At 40.4% G+C, this 19421-nt stretch overlaps 1 protein-coding gene across 3 annotated transcripts in view; it reads right to left on the bottom strand.

Moving 5' to 3' along the window:
- The window catches only part of SENP6 (SUMO specific peptidase 6), a 106216-nt gene extending 88783 nt beyond the window's left edge, over positions 1-17433 (bottom strand). For 2 of the 3 annotated variants that reach the window (XM_061623153.1, XM_061623155.1), the window contains exons 1-3: positions 16473-17433; positions 3884-3977; positions 1341-1407 (exon numbers count right to left, since the gene is read on the bottom strand). In XM_061623153.1, coding sequence (XP_061479137.1) covers positions 1341-1407; positions 3884-3977; positions 16473-16557 — 246 coding nt within the window. In that variant the 5' untranslated portion in view covers positions 16558-17433. The remainder of the gene's footprint in view (positions 1-1340; positions 1408-3883; positions 3978-16472) is intronic. The other variant, XM_061623154.1, reaches the window with a different exon arrangement.
- Between the last annotated feature and the right edge of the window lie 1988 nt (positions 17434-19421).

Raw genomic sequence — 19421 nt, 5'->3', positions numbered from 1 at the left:
AACATATTACAGAACCTTTTGGCATTTGGTACATTCTATCAGTCTAAGGCAGCTATCCTAAATACAGTTACTAAGGAGAAAGCACTACTGATCACAGCATGACTTACTTCCAAGTAGCCACACATACGTTTGTGCTGTTTATTATAATGGCTTATCCCAGTTTTTCTTTCAGTGTTTCAGTACATGTGTACACACACACACATAATATTTCAAAATACACGTAACCACATTTAATATTCCAAATTTTGCAACAGCATTACGCTTTCTCCCTATTGAGTGCATTCCATGTATCATATCATGAGCACTCTTTACTGATTTCCTAGGCTCAGTACAGAAACAAACCAGCAGGTATCAGAATGAGCTATGGAAAATCATATACTCTCTCCTCTTCCTCCTTAACACACAACAGGAGTAGATTAAAGTGTCCATGTCTAATTTTCTCCAAATGGTCTTTCATCTGAATGCAGTAAACTGTGGCTTCTGCAAATTATAGCTTACCCTTAAACTAGAATCACAAATCATGGACAAAACACCAGATTAAAAGTTTGAGGCAAGCTTCCAACCTCCTCCCCTCTGACAAGGAATTAAGAGGAGTGAGAACAAGAAAGAAGGTTGCCACTGCTCATCCTCATAACAGCAAATCATGGTTTGTCATTCCATCTGAAGTGTCATGGAGTTTAAACTAGCAGTAAAGGTGAGATGGACGCAGAAAATATCCCTTTGTCCTGGCTAACCACATGGAACATAATCTTCTACAAATGAAAAAGTGGTTATCAGATGAATTGTGCTGTAGACTTTAAATCTGAGAGAAGATAGTTTACAATTTTCCCAGCAAGGAATGATTTACTGAGTTCCTTTCCAGCAACACATGCATACTTAATATTGTTCACACACATATACATCATATTTTGCCACAAGATCAGTCTACCAAGCCTTTTAAGCAGCAACCTTGTCCCAGTCTGCATCTGTATTAAAATTGTTTTTAAGATGTTTTGGGTTTTAATATGTTTTTAATACTTTATCATCTATTAGGCTATCTTTGGGAGGAAGGGTGGGATATAAATGTAACAAATAATAAAATAAATAATACCAGATCTTCAAGATTCAGAACTCTAAAGTGCAATGGAGTACAATATACTAAGCTCCAATAAAGGTTTAAGGCAATATGAGTATGTTTTCTTGACATACACACACTGCATGCAACTTAAGAGCCTGTAGCAAACATCATCCAACATTGGAACTTTTTTTAAAAAAAGAGTCAGTTAGTAAAGTATTTCACTTAATATGAAGTATACAATAAGCATTTTTATCTGCATTATATTTTATATATAAAAACTCACTTTCTTTTTTTCACCATTAGGACTGCAGGTTCCATCACTCTCATCCACACTCAGCAGACTGGCTTCACTAAACAAGCAAAGAACAGGACACAAAATATGTATACTGTAATTCAACAGTAGCAAAACAGGTTTTCAATAACTGTTGCAAAAAGACCATCGTGTCCAGGTAATGTTTCTTTGATTTGTTAAACAATCTTGTCATTTACACTTTCCTCTAAAATACTTTTGTGCTATTATGTCTCAAAATAAAGTGTATACAAAAAGAAACTGGAAGAAAGAGAATGGATCAAAATATTATAAAGCTGAGAATATGCAGAATACTTTAACATACGCAACTTCATAAGATCTCTTTTAGGTGAATTTTATAGAAACTACGGTTCACATAAACATGGAAATTGAGACATAAACCTCAAACTAATTTTGTAACCAGAACATTTACAATGTGGATAAAGAGCCAGTACCATGTGGCCCTTTAGATGCTTCTGGACTCCAAATCCCATAATCCCTGATCATTGCACATGCTGGCTGGAGCTGATGGGAGCTGGAAGTCTAAAAACCTCTGGAGGACCACAGGCTCCCCATCTCTGTTCTACATATCACCTGTGATGAGAAGGGTTAATATTCCACCTCTGCCAGTTGTATATGTGGGTTCAATGCTTTATAGACTGAACACTTCCTCACTGTACTATTTCAAAATGTGAATGCTTACCTATCCTTTAAAATAGAAAAAAAGGCAAACATAAAGCTTCCCTCTCAACAACGCCTCACCATTTCATAAAGATGTGCTTTTTTAAATAGAGTTTTCACAATACCCTTAAAAGAGATTAGTTTAACCATTCTATCCAACTGGAGATTGCAGAACTATCACATAAAGGTTAAAACAGTTGGGACACGTATCCATGATTATCTAGATACAGCATAAATCAGACACTGTTCAATCTCATAGCTTAACATATCAAGTTATAATCTTCAAGGTATTCTGAAGTTTTAGATGGGAGTAATATATGAAGAAATGTAAAAACGAGGTAGGATTAGGCTTGAAAAATATACAAGTGGAACCTGCAGCAAAATCCTGCAGGGTATTCTCGCTGCCAAACAAGCACTTCTTCAGGATACCTGCCAGCCAGCCATGCCCTCCTCCAGGATACTCCATTCAATTCCCTGTCACTTTTCTTTTCTCCAACTGACACTCAATCATCCATTGCTATAAAGCATGCTCAGTATTCACTGGAGTTTTTGCAAGGGGATCTGCCCCTTTAGATTTTGTTTTTAAAAATATTTTTTTCAGTCCTACATCGCTCAGAGTTCCTTCAAACATGCTGATCTTATCCTATGATTTCTCAATAAGCTCATTTTCACCACATAGGCATCGGTACTCACTGTCAGAGTTGACTGTTAGAGGAAGTGACACTGGCTAAAATTCAAAGAAGCGCAAACCACTCATTAAGGTAAATTCACCCTCTGATGCAGCATCTAATATGGCATAGGATATTGCAGTCACGGCGAGTGTGTGTACATGCATAGGTGTGGCAGACCACTTGAAATATTTTTCTGCCTGTTGTAGCAATTATAATGCACAGTGCTAGATGCTGTATGATTTTTAATTGTATTTCTATTGCTTCTTTTATTTCTTATATATTGTATTTTATTGTGTTACAGTGTGAATTTCATAGAATTCAAATAGTAATACAACAAAATACCATGTAAGAAATAAAACAAAAATACAATAAAAATCAATATGAGTATTTAATACAATGGATGTGCCATCTCCCATCTCTCACCACAAATCCACAGACACACTGTGGATTACTGCATGGTGCTCGGGAATCACTGGTGGCCGGGCTGTGGAGTCGGTATGTCAAACCTTCAACTCCAACTCCTCTATTTTTCTACTGTCCAACTCCAACTCCTTCATAAATGGCAGATATATATTAATTTTTCTACTGTCTGACTCCGACTCTGACCCCTTCATAAGCAAATGTATATTAATGTATTAATATTAATAAATTAATATTAGTATTAACAAATTAATATTAAATTTATTAAAATATTAATTTTATTTAGAAGTCGGAGTCAGTACATTTCTACCGTCTCAGACTCCACCCAAAATTGCTTCCACTTCCGACTCCATGACTCCGACTCCACAGCCCTGACTGGTGGTCCACAAACCTGCTCTAAAAGTGCAGGCAAAACAAAAAACCCTTCTGCTATTTCTGACATTTAAAAAATGCCTGACTTGGTTATTTTATATCTAAACTAAGTGGGCTCCATAATTTCACTTATTTTCTTAGATTCTAGATATTAAAAAAATAACAAACCTAATATTTTTTTCTGGAATAATCTACAGCATCTTTAGGCAATAATTAGCCTGAGAAAAACCTTTCATGTAAAGTGAATGTGACTCTCTCTTGTGGGTGTGAATTAGTGACACACTATAACACTATCACATTAGAGAATTAGAATTCAGGGGGAGGACCTCAGTTTTCTAAGTACTGTAATATTCCACATTTTACTTTCAGCAGCCTAGATTAAAGTATCCTTACTCTTTTTCTGTATCTCCTTCACTTTCTTCTGAATGATCACAGCTCCAGGTAATTTTAAAACCTCCATGTGGCTGGGACTGTGAGCTATCCAAAGCTGAAACAAAAATAAACTAGAATCAGTTTTGGTTCCAAGCCACAACACCAATGAATACATAATAAGAAAGCAAACTATATATGTAACAATTCCACTGTTTAGCTGACAGATCTCAAGACAGTATTATTATCAGTTTTGTAACATTCTAGCTTAGGAATTGTCCTCAGCACAATCTTCTGAGGGAGAAAAGGCCATGTCATTTAGATCTTAAACACTTACATCCAAATCCAACATTCCAGAAATTATATTCTGATTTCAAAGCGTTTTAGTCAGCAAAATCCACCCTATACTTGCCTGCTTTCTGAAGTTAGTTTCAAAAAGACACTCATGGAAAAAAAACAGGTTGTTTCCTCCTGTAATCACTTGGAAAGAACATCTTGACCAAGCGTTATTACCCCAAATTCAATAGCACAACAAAATCCATGAAGTTATGAATGAAGATTCTGTGCTGCATTGGGAAGGCATACATGTATTTGGATTATACATGGAGCAATAGAAGACTACAAAGAACACAAATCATGATATCAACAAGACTAGTTATCAACTGTATGTATTGTTTCATGGCCTCTAAATCCCCCATCAGTGTATGCACTCATGTAAAGCAGAGATGGAGGACCTCTCTCAACCGAGGATTGCATTCTCTCGTGAACAACTGGCCAATAAGTAGGCAAGGCCAGAGACAGAACTGGATGGAGCAACGGATGTGACTCTTACCTTTGTACAGTACCCTATATTTGTGCTGGTTTTGACCTTTAAAGCCCTAAACAGCCTTGGACCAGTGTACTTAAAGGACTGCTTACGTCCATATGTTCCTACCCTGGATATAAGATGATCTGCCTCTGGTCTCCTCTGCGTGCCTGGAATGAAAGAAGTTAGTTTGACAGGCACACGGGAGACAGCCTTTTCAATTGTGGCTCCCAGACTTTGGAATTCCCTGCCCCAAGAAGCCCGCTTTGCTCTCTCCCTAATGGTCTTCCAGAAACTTGTAAAAACTATTTTGTTCCGGAGAGCCTTTGGTTGGGACTGACGGGTCAGCCTGACACTGTTTAAAGTTTATCTTTTATTTTTATCTTTTAAGTTCTTTTATTCTCACTATTTTATATGTGTATGCACATACGTGTGTGTATGCATAATGCATTTTATGTATTTTAATTGTATTTTAATTTACTGTAATGTTTGTGTTTTTATTGTGTATTTTACTATACATGTGTGCTATTTTATTGTAGCCACCCTGTAGGGTAGAAGGGTGGGACAGAAATGTTTTAAGTAAAATAAATAAATAAATAATAAATATATTTCAGCTATGCAAAATTCACAGGTTTTTAATCCCCTACCCTACCCAACACTTTCCATCCAAGCAAGCAAGAACCATTATTACAGTTCAAGAACACATTCCAGCCAGATAAGCCCACTCAAGGAGAGCACAGAACAAGCCTAGTGAGGGGTGTGGCCTGGGGATGTTGTAAAATGCTGGTTACAGCACTGTGCACATGATACCATTTACACAGACCAAGATGCCCACAGAATGTCCGAGTGAGGTTCTCCATGCAAGCAATCTTTCAAAGGGCCAACAGCTTCTATATAGAACTACACTAGATTATTCTAGAGTTAGTACGCCTCTCCAAAAGGAGAGACAACAGAACAATGTGAATATCCACTTATGTAGCCAATTAGAGAAAAATAATGCAAGGATACCTGCTTCCACATAGTTATATCCAATTGTTTCAATAACATTTTCTTAGTTTTAAATATCAATTTTTATTTGAATAGTAGTCCTTCAATACTTTTTATTTTATTTTTGGGAGGGACAATTACTAGAATAGTAATTGGCTTCCATCTGTCTAGTCAATTTCACCACTCAATTGACATGAAAGATTTTTCAATCCAGATTAAATACATACATATATGAAAACAGCTACTGCTGGAAAGGGTTGCCAAGCTCAGGGCCTGAGAATGATTCTGTATCTTTAAGAGAAGAGAAAATTCAGCCAAGTGCTGTTTTTTTTTTTTGCAACACTATAATGGGAAAAACCATTCACCTTGTGGTTTTTCCCATTACAGTGTTGCAAGAAAACCTGCACTTGGCTGAATTTTCTCTTCTCTTAAAGATACAGAATCATTCTCAGGCCCTGAGCCTGGCAACCCTACTGCTGGATGAGGACTAGAACCATGGCAATAGTAAGGAAGAGGTAGCTCTCACTGTTCTACAGAAATTACTGAATATACACCACCTGAGTATTGCACAGAGAGAAACTACCACTGTTTTAAAATAACTTAACATAACATTCATCAAATACCGCAACATGTAATCTGCATTGTGCCTATGCAGGTGAAACCTCTGGTATTGAATGGCTGAACTGATTTGAGGGTTCAGAATGCCTGGCTGCTCAGTTTCTGTAAAGCAAGAGAATTTTGTCAAGTTGGCTGCAATGTACACTGCAAACAGGAGCAGGCAGAAGTTAATGATGAGGTCTGGGATAAAGGAGAAGCAAAAAGACAGAAAGGCCAGAGGAAAGGAGGCTGAAATATGGATACATAGTAGGTGATAGGCAGAAAAAGAGAGAGAGAAACATGATGGAAAGCAGCCACATTCCCTCAGGGATAATCTGTTGAGTGTACTGTGGCGGGTGTGGCCAGATCCAAAAGCGAGAAGTTTGTAGCACTGCAGGATTGCACTGTTCTTGCTCTCTGTGACACCACTAGGGATGGGTAAATACGTCAATTTTGGTTTCTCTCAGTTTCTCATTTTTCCAATCTTAAGTCCAGCTCTTCATATTTTCACATCAGATTACAATTTTTTTAAAAAACAAAAAGGCCCTCATGAAAATTTACCATCGTTTCACTGCAAATTTCTCCTAATATGCATATTTTTGTATAGAATTTTAATTAATGTGCACATTTTTGAAAAGCAATTTCCCCTAGCATAACATATTTTTGTATGTTATTTTCACTAATATAATAATAATAATAATAATAATAAAATTTAATTTATGTGTCGCCTATCTGGCCGATGCACACTTTACCCTAGAATATGAATCTTTGTACACATTACTTGGCTGGAGAACTCAACTCAAAGTTTGGAGAAGTGTGAAGTTCAAAGGATGGCTGTGTTTGGTGTTTGGTAGATTTGCCTTTAAATGCTAAGAATTGAATTTCTCACCCATTCCTAGACATACACACCCACAAGCATTCATTCATTCATATTCCACACTTCCTCCCAGTAGGACCCCAAACTTACACATTATACAGAAGAGGAAGCAATACCCAGAGGGGTGGTTCAGTGAGAAAGACTGCTCGCACAGTATCCCAATGGGCACACAAAATTTGATGCAAACCCCCAGGGCCACCACTGGGTCAGAGGATCATCGGAAGAAGAGAGAAGAGGCAAAAAGGAAGCTCTGAAGAAACTTCACAGTGCCTAAAAATAGCAAGAATTGTATGTCACGAAAGGACAAAGAGAAGAGTAATAGAGAGAGGAGATTAGACAAAGTAGCCAGTGGGTTAAACCAAAAGAACCTAGTAAAAATGGAAGTGGAGGCATGTGGCTGAAGGCGGAGTCAAACGTGAAAGCAGAAGTACAATACGATACATAAAACCTAGAGACAGGATGGATTGTGCACTATTGGCAGGAAAGATACAATCAGGCAAGAGCAAGAATGAGGAGGAAATAAGATTGCAACATCTAGAGTTGAGATCCTGATAAGTTATGTATTCTAAAATCACTGTCATCAGTCTCTGCAACCCTCAGGTGGTAAAGAAAACCAAAATACAGGGGGTGGGTCTCCTGAGTTTTACATTTTAATACTAGCCAGTTTCTTCACTAAGCTAAAATGGGTGTTATGATAATCTTGTGCAAAATTTGAAATGACTTGCACTGGTTTCCAATCTGCTTCCAAGCACAATTCAAAGTGCTGGGGTTTTTATATTTAAAGCCTTTAAACCTCTGAACAAGAGTATGTCAAGGACCATTTGCTCTCACATGAACTGATCCAGATGTTCTTTGGGGCCTCCAGGATCTCTTCCCCATCTGAGGTGAAGCAACTGGTGACCCAAGACGGGGTTTCTTAGTGGTGGCACGTCATCTCTTGAATGCTCTCCACAAAGAGCCTAGCCTAGAGGCAATTTTCTTACCTTTTTATTTGGCTAGGCCTTTCAGCTGCCGCTATGTGTTTTTCATCTTATTAGTTGCAATATGACATAGGGGTGGGAAACCTCCAACCTGTGGACCAAATGCATCCCCCATGCCTCCCCATTTGGCCCATGAGGCCATTTTGGGGGAGCCACACCCACCCACCCTACACCTGACATCATGCATGACATCAGGTGTAGGGTGGGTAAGGCCAGGGCTTCAAAGAAAGAACTGGGAGCGTAAAGTGGGCTTCTGACTGCTCCTTGGTTAGATGGATGATGGAGAATAGGAGTATGCCTTGCTCAAGTTTCCATTCAAAGGGAACCACTCCTTCCTCCCAGCACGCCTACCCCAGCAGCAACAGTGGCCCAAGGGGGGTGGGACAAAGGAGAGAAATAATAACTTCTCCCCCCACACTCCTGTTACCATGGGAAAAGAAAACCTGCCTTTTAAAGAAACCCCCACAAGGAATTTTGCCAGATGGATGGGACAACCTACTTGTCAATCACATGATGTCGTAATTGTATCATTTGAATGACATGCAAAGGGCCCTGTCCACCTGTCTCATCTGACCCACAAGGCCAATCCTGGGACCTGGCCTGTGGAACCAAAAGGGTCCTCCATTCAGCTTAACTTCTATCTCTGTTTAATATTTTCCACAGTTTTAATATTTTCTTATTAATAATAGGTTATTTTAAGTTATTGTTCCACTCTAGGATCTCTTCAGGATTAAGGAATGGGATATATCTATAAATACAATAAAGTAATAATAAATGAAAGGCAAGAGTTATGTTTCAATGGAGGCTCTGCAATGGATACATTAAGAACATAAGAGCTTGCTGGATCAGGCAATGGCCCATCTAGTCCAACATCCTGTTCTCACAGTAGCCAATCAGTTGCCCATGGGAAGCCTGCAAGCAGTATTCGAGTGCAAGAGTTCTCTCCCCTCCTGTGGTTTCCAGCAACTGGTATTCAGAAGCACACTGTCTCTGAACATGGAGGCAGAGTCTTGTGAACCGCCCAGAGAACTTCGGCTATGGGGCGGTCTATAAGCTTAATGAAATAAATAAATAAATAATCATGGCTAGTAGCCGCCCTTTGCTCATGCTGGGGCAGCTGCAGAATTTCCACCACTTGCCTTGGGCCCAGCTGTGGCCCATGACCTCGCTGCCACCCGCCTGGGCAGGGCTCCGGACCTGGCGGCTCCCTCAGACCACCCCCAGTCACCTCAGGCCATGACTTCTCCACGGAGGCTGCCACGGGCTTCAGCCACCACCCCTCCTGCCGCCCTTGGCCACCAGCTCGGCCCTGCCAGCTTGCAACAGTGGGTTTCCAGTGCTCTGGGCCTGGTGGCTCCCTCACACCACCTCCAGTCACCTCAGGCCGTGTCTTCCTCGTGGAGGCCTCGTGGGGTTCAGCCACCGCCCCTCCTGCTGCGCTCAGCCACCAGCTTACCCCCGCAGGCTTCCAGCGCCGCCCCTACTCCACTGCTGCCCGGCGCCAAGTCCGCAGCCAAGGCCGAGCCCAAGAGCAAGTACTTGCCCAAACTCATGGCTGAGAAGGACAGTCTGGACCTTTCCTCCACCCATGCCATGAAGCTGCTGCAAGTGGCACTAAGATTTCAACAGCACTATCAGAAGACTCCCGGTAATTCATGCTGATTCCAACTAAATGTGCCAGCAACTCCTAACAACTTCAGTGACTTTGTCTATCTACTTCTGATGTTATTCATGGCATAGGTGACTGTTCACTGTTTCTCAGGTCCCATTTGTGGGAATAGGTGACAATGCATACATCCAATCCAGTCCAGCAACATCTGCAGGGGTATAAATTGTAACTGCTGTTTTTTAATAATGTTGTAATTGCTGGTTTTTTTAATAATGATATTTGTTATTTAATTTTTGTAAATTGTATTGCCTTCATTGATGTATTTTTATGTTTGTGCCTATTTTTTGTAAGCCACCTTGAGGGCCTTTGGTCAAAAGGCAGGGTAGAAATAAATTTAATATAATATATAATATAGTAGCCATTGATAGTCTTATCCTCCACAAATCTGTCTAATCCTCTTTTAAAGCCACCTAAGTTTTAAAGCCATACCACCACAGATTCAGAACTGCAGGTAAGGGCCTCCTGCAGATACCATTTTATCAGGAGGTCAATTCCACACAACATAGGAAGTGGACCTTTCTTGTAGTAGCACCTACACTTAGGAATTCCCTCCCCTTAATTACTAGACAGGCACAAACTCTCTTATCTTTTCAGCGCCTATTGAAGACCTTCCTCTTTCAACAAGCCTTTTAATAATAATAATAATAATAAAATTTTATTTCTAGGCCGCCTATCTGGCCGAATTAACGGCCACTCTAGGCGGCGTACATAGACTAAAATATAACAGAGTAAAATATAACATATAATACTAAACAAAACCCCAGTAGTCTATAGACATCCCGAGCAGCAGGTTCACGCACACATACACACACACGGTCTCCGGCCCCTTCAGCAGTTGCTGCTTTTGTAGCTGGAGAGAGACAGGGCCCCACCCTTCCAGGCCAGGTGGAAATCAGCCAGAAATGCAGGGAGCAGGTCTTGCAGAAACTCACACAGGTAGATGGTCTCTGGCCCCTTCAGCAGCTGCTGCTTTTGTAGCTGGAGAGAGACAGCCCCACCCTTCCAGGCCAGGTGGAAATCAGCCAGAAATGCAGGGAGCAGGTCTTGCAGAAACTCACACAGAGTGTATAATTAGGTATTATACACTATTACATACAGAGTTTCCCAGAATTCTGTGTCCCATGATCACAAAGTCCTTACAGACTCAAAAGTGCAGTGGTGATTTAAAGCTACTGAATTTTAGAAATCATCAGAAGTCATTAAAGATCTTATCCCAGTCTGTGTTGGAATTGCTTTTAAAGATGTTTTTAAAGCTTTTTAAAGAGATGTTTTTGAAGATGTTTTGTTTTAATATATTTTAATGTCTGTTTTTATTATATTTTAGAGTGGTTTTAGTGTTTTTGTTTGCCACTACTGGGAGGATATAAAATAATCAATTAATAAAAACTTCTACTTCCTCCTTTTCCTCGCATGTAGATGTAAAGAGTGATGCTTCAAGAATTTAAACCTTTTCCTCTTGATTAACAGTGATTATCAATATTGACTATTCATAAAGTTTATTTATTTTAAATTGTTTCTAGACATTTTCATTTCTAAAAATTCCCAAAGCAGTATGCAACTGTGAATTGAAACCTAACAATACAATAAAATAATCCTAACAACACATCATTACAGTACATGAGACATTTCTAAAATTGGTAGCAACAGTTAAGTAACCCTGGGGCAAAAAGGTACATTTGTAGTAAAACCAGAAACACATCACCGTTTGTGCCTCCCGTATCACATGCAGAACTTTGTTCCACACAATAGGTGCCACCATGGAGAACACACACCTTCATGTTACTATAATGTGGAGTTCCACAGATCATGGCATGGCCAACAAGGCAACCTCCAAAGATCACAGTCTGATCTCAAAGATTTAACAGGTGTGGAGGAGGTGCTCTGTCAGGTAACCTAGCCCTCAATATGCTAGAACACAGTCTATGCAAGAACAGAAGACACCACTACTGACAAGAGATACTTTCCAGAGAACTGCTAATAATTGGGGGGAGAGGGGAGGTGTCACACCATCTTTAATTCCTGGTCATGCTTCTACATGATCATCCTATGTACTTTATGAACTGGCTCTTGTTCTCCAGCTGCTCCTTCTCATGTCTGGTGGGGTCCTTAACACTAACCAGCCCAGACAGTGGAGAAAAAGTTGTTAGGTGTGCCCTTTCCTCTAGCTACCTTGCCCTTCAGTGGGCCCAGTTCATTTCTTCTCCCTTCAGTGTCTCAGCTGGCTCAAAAACCCGCAGGAGTGGCAAAACTGAAACCACAGCAAGTTGCTAATGCAATTTTTATTTCATACCAGTCTGAAATAAATATATCAAAGGGGACAATATCAGACACTGTACTGCTTCTTGGCAATCTGTCTACAAACAGTTTTTAGCCCAAAATGTATTAATAATATTGCTGTATAACAGAACTGAAGAAAATGCTAATAAAGCCATGGTTTTCAAAGTGGAAGTCAGGTTTCCAAACCATGAAATGGTTGCTAGGGAAGATGTTAGAAGGCACAGCAAATAAAGGTAGAAAAATGTGAAATATACTCTATTCTCTTTTACTAATAAAATTCACTCAGGTTCCTCAACCAGCTCCCTGCCCCTGGTGATCCTAACTATAGGTCAGCCTGCTCTAGTATACACAACCCCATCCTAGGTTTTGTTTCTTGGTCATACTAAAGCACAAAAGAACATTTGGAATTAGGTATTATACACTATTACATACAGAGTTTCCCAGAATTCTGTGTCCCATGATCACAAAGTCCTTACAGACTCAAAAGTGCAGTGGTGATTTAAAGCTACTGAATTTTAGAAATCATCAGAAGTCATTAAAGAATGCAAGTATTATTAAAGCAACAGTAGCAGTTCCATGATAAAGTAAAAGAGGCATTAACTACAGAAATGGTTTCCATCCCATTAGAAGGTACCACTTTCTTTCCTATCCCCATTCTGGGAATTACATTTGATGCAAAGCAGGTTAAAAATCTAAACAAAATAAATTATGACAACAACCCAGCTGATGCTCCAAATCCTCGTTTTTGTTCATTCGTATTGGAAATGAACAACATTCATGGGAAACAATACTGAGTGGAGGCAAAACATGCCTAACATTCTTGACATTGGATGGCCCAACCACCTTGACAGGGACTATTGTATGTCAATCAATCGTAGCCGCAATCAATATTTGTTCATACAACTGTATTCCCACAATGTGATTGCTATAATCTATTCAATTAGCCTAAAAATTATTCATAGCCTGAAAACTGTGCAAACTGAACAGTTATTGCTGTCCTGTAGTGAACAAGGGACTCAGAAACAGATGTATGCCATCTCCTAGAAGCTACATAGAATCTGGAGTTCAAAATACTGTTAATCAGGATTATTAATATCAACATGCTGTAAACCGCCCAGAGAGCTTTGGCTATGGGGCGGTATATAAATACAATAAATAATAATAATAATAATAACATGCCCCTTTTTTGTTGTAGAGAAAATACCAACTTCCAGGAACAAAGGGAGGGACCAAGGACTACCTCCATTTATAACTCCTGCCATGGCCACTTAACATAATCAAATTGTAGCAGCAAGGGGTAGAACAGGCCTTGCTTTTCAATTTTGTGTTGATTTAGAGTAATTATTTTATGTTTTGATTTTGTTAACCATTTTTAGCATACTATGTAAAATCAGTATTTCATTTCACTGAAATCAAAGACAATGTATAAATGCAATGTTATAAATACATCATCTGGAAGTCTGTCATACTCCAATATATACATTTGGTGAGGTAATCATTTAGAATAAGGCTGAGGAGAGATATGATAGCTCTCTTCAAGTACTTGAAAGGTTGTCATGCAAGGGAGGGCCAGGATCCCTTTTCGATCATCCCAGAGTACAGGACACGGAATAATGGGCTCAACTTGCAGGAAGTCACATTTCAGTTGAACATCAGGAAAACCTTCCTAACTGTTAGAGCAGTACAACAATGGAACTAATTGCCTATGGAGGTGGTGGGTTCTCCAACACTGGAGGCATTCAAGAAGCACCTGACAGCCATCTGTTGGGTATGCTTTAACTTGGATTCCTGCATGGAGCAGGGGGTTGGGCTCAAAGGCCTTAAAGGCCCCTTCCAGCTCTACTATTCTATAAATACAAACTTAATTGATATTTTTTGTGTCATTCTTAGCTAATCATTTATAAGGGCAGGCCTGCAACAGCTATTTCTCTCTACATACATCCCAAGCACAGCTGGTGCACTCTGAACGGTTCTTGCACCTCAGTGTCCCCCTTACTGACCTAGTCAAAACTTAACAATCTTAGTCCAATACACCCTTCTCTTTCAACTATAAGCCATGGTTTTATCCTGGTTTGCAAACAAGGATCATAGTCATCACTTCCGGCTCAGTTTCCTGCTTTAGATGGAATGGGACAATGTGATCTAACTAACTCCCAAAAGTCTTGGATTAAGGCACGTGACAAAAAGAAAGAAAGAGCACCCTGCCACAACACTGAGTCTTGGTCTCATAAACTGTTGGAATCAGACAGAGATCATTATGTCTGAACAAGGACAGCATGTGTTCACTTCTAGATTTTAATCTGGAAAGTAGAAGAAGCAATCAATGGCCCCCATAACGTTCCTCAGAACACCTATCAAGATCCTGCAAGAAACAATACCCCCATAAGCACGCTGCTTGAAATGGCAAACTGGATTACAAACAGGCTTGTCATCCTCCCAATTTAAGCAACAGGTTGGTGTGCCTATATCCAAGTAAATCTATTTGTGAGGACTATGGATGCAGGCTGAAAGAGGTTTAAGATTGATTCATTTACTATGTTTCTAACATATCTTTCCTCCAAAGAGTTCAAGGTGGCGTACATGGCTCTTCCCCCCTCCTCATTTTATCCTCACAACAATCCTGTGAGTAGATTAGGCTAAGAAACAATGACTGGCCCAATATCACCCAGCAAGCTTCATGGCTGAGTGGGGATTTGAACCCTTGTCTCCCAGTTCCTAGTCTGCCACTTCAACTACTACACCACACTGGCTCTCAGAAATGCAAGAGCTCAAGCCTGACATGTTAAGTGGGGTGCTTACTTGTATGGAATGTAATGTGTGAACAGTAGTACTGGAATTTACTGTGGCAGGGAGGGAGAAACTGGAAAAGTCAGTTTCTTGGTCCTCAAAAAAAATCAGCTAGCACAGATTATATTGCTAACATCAGACATAAGCAGCTTTCATTCATTTTCAACCCTTTGAACACAGAACTCCTAGCAAGCAGGTATAGACTCATTTCATACATGCAACTATACTTGTGAGTGGCCACTTGAAACAAAGACTCCTATGCCACTAGCACGGACTGTAGTTGTTATTTGTCAGTCAAGCGTAAACCTTTTCTTTCAGCTTGCATCAATTGTGCAGTATCATTTTCTGGCAATACACTGATACATTGCCCATCCAAAGCACTATATATGATAGGTTCTTCACATGTTTTTTTAGCCATTCATCTTGCTCTTTGTACACTATAATAAATCAAATATCTTCCTATACAGATCTCTGTGCAGAGGTTATATGATAATTCTACATCTTACAATTTGTAGCATCAGCATGGAATCTCACTATTTGATTTCACAGAGATAACATATTTAACAAAATTTATATAGTGCTTGAATATAAAAACCTCTAAGCGGTTTACAAAAAAAATCTGATGTATAAGTGCCTGCTACTATTAAAAATAGGCAGATCTAAAGCTGCAGGCGAGAGAACACTATTCTTTGAAATCTACCTTCCAGATTAAGTATTTTTTTTTAAAGAAATGTGTTTCATTATATTGTAGGGAAACAGGATGCAAAGGTATCATGGAAATCCTTACACTGTTCATTAAAGGGTTCATATCCTAAAAAGAAACTAAATGATCTTAAAATGAATTAATTATGAGCACTTAGTAAACTTTTCTTTTTCATACAATGCCTTTTTGTGCTTTACACATTCCCTTTTACAATTATTATTAATGAAAGCTGAAATCCTACGCTCACTTTCCAGGGAGTAAGCCCTACTGAACACCGTTCCCAACGAACAAGTAGGTCTCTTACCTTTCCAAGTTAAGCAGGTATGAAAGAAAAGAGTGTAAAAACGTAGATGGCAATATTCTTACGTTAGGGTTTCCCACCACCCTCCTGTTCGTCCTTCCCAAGATCCTCAAGATGGCATTTCTCATTTCTTTTAAGGTAGAAAATGAGAATCTTGTTTATAGGGAAAAGGGAGAAGAGGAGATGAGGTAGCAGGGAAGGATGGAAGACAGGCCACTACTCATAGCAACTGATCACAGCAAAGAGCAACACACAAAAGTGTCTTGTTCAATTACCTTCACCTTTTCCCTAAACCTAGACCTTTGCTAGTCACCCATTACACGCATCCCCTCTCCTTTGAAAGCCATGTAACTCCAACAGGCATATATTTTTCTTTCTCCTCCTCCTACCCTCAACTTAAAGTAAAACCCACAGTTTACAGACTGCCCCTTTCCCCCGCACCCCACAGTACTTCCCAAAACTGTATTGACTATATCTGCCGCCGCCGCCGCCGCCAACGTGGAGGGGATGAATCTACCAACCCATGAAAACCACAATCCTATAACACATGTACTCGGATATAAGTTCCACTGAGAAGCATGCTTAGGACTGCACCCACAGAACCCCCCTCCCCATTATAAACACACTTACCTTCGAGAAAGCTGCTCTGTCTGGAGCCCCCAACACTTCTGCCGACTCCGCCGCCGCCGCCGCCGCCGCCACCGGCCATCTTCATTCAGCCGCTGCTCCGTTCTCACACCATTGCGCTGAGGAGTCGCTTTTTGCCCAGACGCCGGCGCCTCAGAGGCGCAGCCGCGGCACTAGGCCTTTCCCCTCGGCCTGCCTCTTCCGCCGCCAACCCTGCAGCCTTGCCTTTCCTCGCCTACCGTGACTGAGGCTGAGTTAGCACTCAATGACGGGGGAGGGAAATAAGAGGTCTGGAAAGCAAAGAGGACCTACTCAAGCGCCCCTCACAAACCAAGAGTCCAGTCGCCCAATTAGGCCTATAACAGAGGAGAAAGGGACGAAGAGAGGGGGTAGAAAAGAAGCAGAAGCGGCAGTCGCGTCGGCTCCGCTCCTCACCCGTCTTCCCTTATTGTGTCCAGCGTCACCAATAGCGTTCGGAAGACGCAAGAGGAGGCCAAAGTCACGCAGGCTGACTGGCTTTCCCTAACTGCTTCGCTGCCTGGCACCCGAAGGCGGGGGCGGTGGGAAAGAATGAACGGGAGCGACCCAACCGAGCGAGGCTATTCTGTCTGCGGGTGCCGCCGCCGCCGCCGCCACTACCCCCCCGTCGTTGTAAGCTCGTGTTGCAGCGGTCAGTGCTTCCTCTTCTCGCCTCTCTTAGCATTCAGCAATACAAGCCAGCCTAGCTTACTGAAGACGAGACCCGCGGTTCAACACACCATTCCCTCTTCTTTTTTCCTCCCTCCTTTGCGACGGAGGCCAGCCCTTAAACGCACATACAGAAAGAAGGTGTAGCTAATTTGCCAACAAAAAGCAACACCTCTATTCCTCCCGCCGCTCCCCGAAGTTTAAAATGGCCGCAGCAGAGCTGGGCTGCTACTGTACACTACTACTGCCGGCTTTTCTGCTGGTCTCGCCCCACCACCAGTTCTGGAGGTTGGAGGGAGGAAAGCGACAAACACACAAGGAGGAAAGACGGGGAATTAACTTTGAAATTGTTCAAGGTGTATATAATGAGGGTCTGGGTGGGCAAGGTTTCGTAACTTCTCAGGTCCTTAAGATTGGAGATTTATTTTAAGCATTATATGAATAGAACATTATGTATTAAAAATATGGACATATTTATTTAATAGCATACCCGTCCTCTCCTCCTCTCCCAATTACATAGGCTCGGGACAGGTTAAAGAAGACTTCAGATAAACGTGACAAAATATGAGATGGGATGTTTCCAGTGCCATACATGTAATAATTTTATATATTTAGATAATACTGTTAGGCTGCAATCCAATATGTGTCTCCTCAGAAGTAAACTCCATTGGATTTAGTGGGTCTCCCAGGTAAGTGTGTATTGGATTGCAGTCTTAGTTTCAGATGCAGAAACCTGCCCTCACACACCTTCTAGTATAGCATGGATCCATATAAATACATAGTATCGAATTCACAGTCCTTTCCTAGTTTCACTGTACTAGATATAATAATTGTATTATTCAACTGTCATGTAGTTGGAAGTGTAAAACAGTCTCCCACATTTAGAGTAGCTCTAAGTACTCCAGTGAGATTCACACCAACATCAAGGTCTGATCTGCCAGTTCTGCTTTTTTGAGGAGGTCTACTACTACTAGGTCCTCCACTATTATCTTCCTGCTGGTAAGGGGCACTTATACATCATCAAAAAAGACACTGATGTGTGTAACTTTGTATATGCTAATTTAAAAACTATAATTTAAATGCATTGAAATATAATGCAACATCTCACCATAGTGAGGAAGATCAGAACTTGAGTGCCTCTGCTCTGGCTTCATCTTTAATCCTTACTTGGACTGGACAGCCCTTCAAATATAAGACTTTCTACAGCAGCCCTTCAATAGAGAAGTGTCCTATGTAAACTAGGACATATGGTTACCGTACTCCCCAGTCTCATGTTTTTAAAGCCACATGTGTTTATACTTCTGGAGCATATTCCTGTTTTTGCCTATTAGGCTGCAATCCTAAACAAAGGAATATGCCGCATTGAACTCCTGAGTAGACATATCTAGGATTATACTGTAAAAGGCAGTAAGTAAGCAAAACATGATGGGTAAAGTAATTTTTTAAAATGTGAAATTGCACATTCTCAGTGGTTTTTTGTTGCTATTTATCAAGGCTTTGAGTGTGTTCTTATACAGTTGTGCATGTTCATTTTAAATATTTTAAAATAGATTAAATTGCCCAAATTTTGTTGTTTTTACTCTTGAGTTCTTTCCATGGTTTAGGGTTGGCATTGAAGGAGAGCAGGGCTCTTGTGTCTTTAACAGCTGTATGTCAGGCACAAATTCAACAAATTAAGCCTTTTCAAGTATGGAAATACAATTTATTTATTTATTATTTGATTTATATCCCACCCTTCCTCCCAGCAGCAAACAAAAGCACTAAAAACTTTAAAACACCATAAAAGCAAACTTTAAAATACATTAAAACAACACATCTTTAAAATGTTTCTTTAAAAAAGCTTTCAAAAAATCTTCTAAGATTAAAAACATTTTTAAAAGGTTTAAGAACATATTAAAAAGCAATTCCAACACAGTCACAGACTAGGATAGATCTCAACTTAAAAGGCTTGTTGGAAAAGAAAGGTCTTCAATAGGCGCTGAAAAGATAACAGAGATGGTGCCTGTCTAATATTTAAGGGGAGGGAATTCCACAGGGTAGGTGCTGCCACACGAAAGGTCCATGTTGTGCAGAACGGTCCTCCTGATAAGATAGTGACTGTAGGAGGCCCTCACCTGCAGAGCTCAGTGATCAACTGGGTATACAAGAGATAAGATGGTATTTCAGTTATGGGAAAAGCTTCACCTGTTGACATTCTGTCTGTTAGACATACCATTATTATTGGCATATGAAGCTTCCTAAACCAAGTGCTGAAGAGGAGGCATC

Source organism: Rhineura floridana, chromosome 4 (assembly GCF_030035675.1).
Source record: "Rhineura floridana isolate rRhiFlo1 chromosome 4, rRhiFlo1.hap2, whole genome shotgun sequence".
NCBI lineage: Eukaryota > Metazoa > Chordata > Lepidosauria > Squamata > Rhineuridae > Rhineura > Rhineura floridana.
This window is presented reverse-complemented; position numbering and strand designations above follow the sequence as displayed.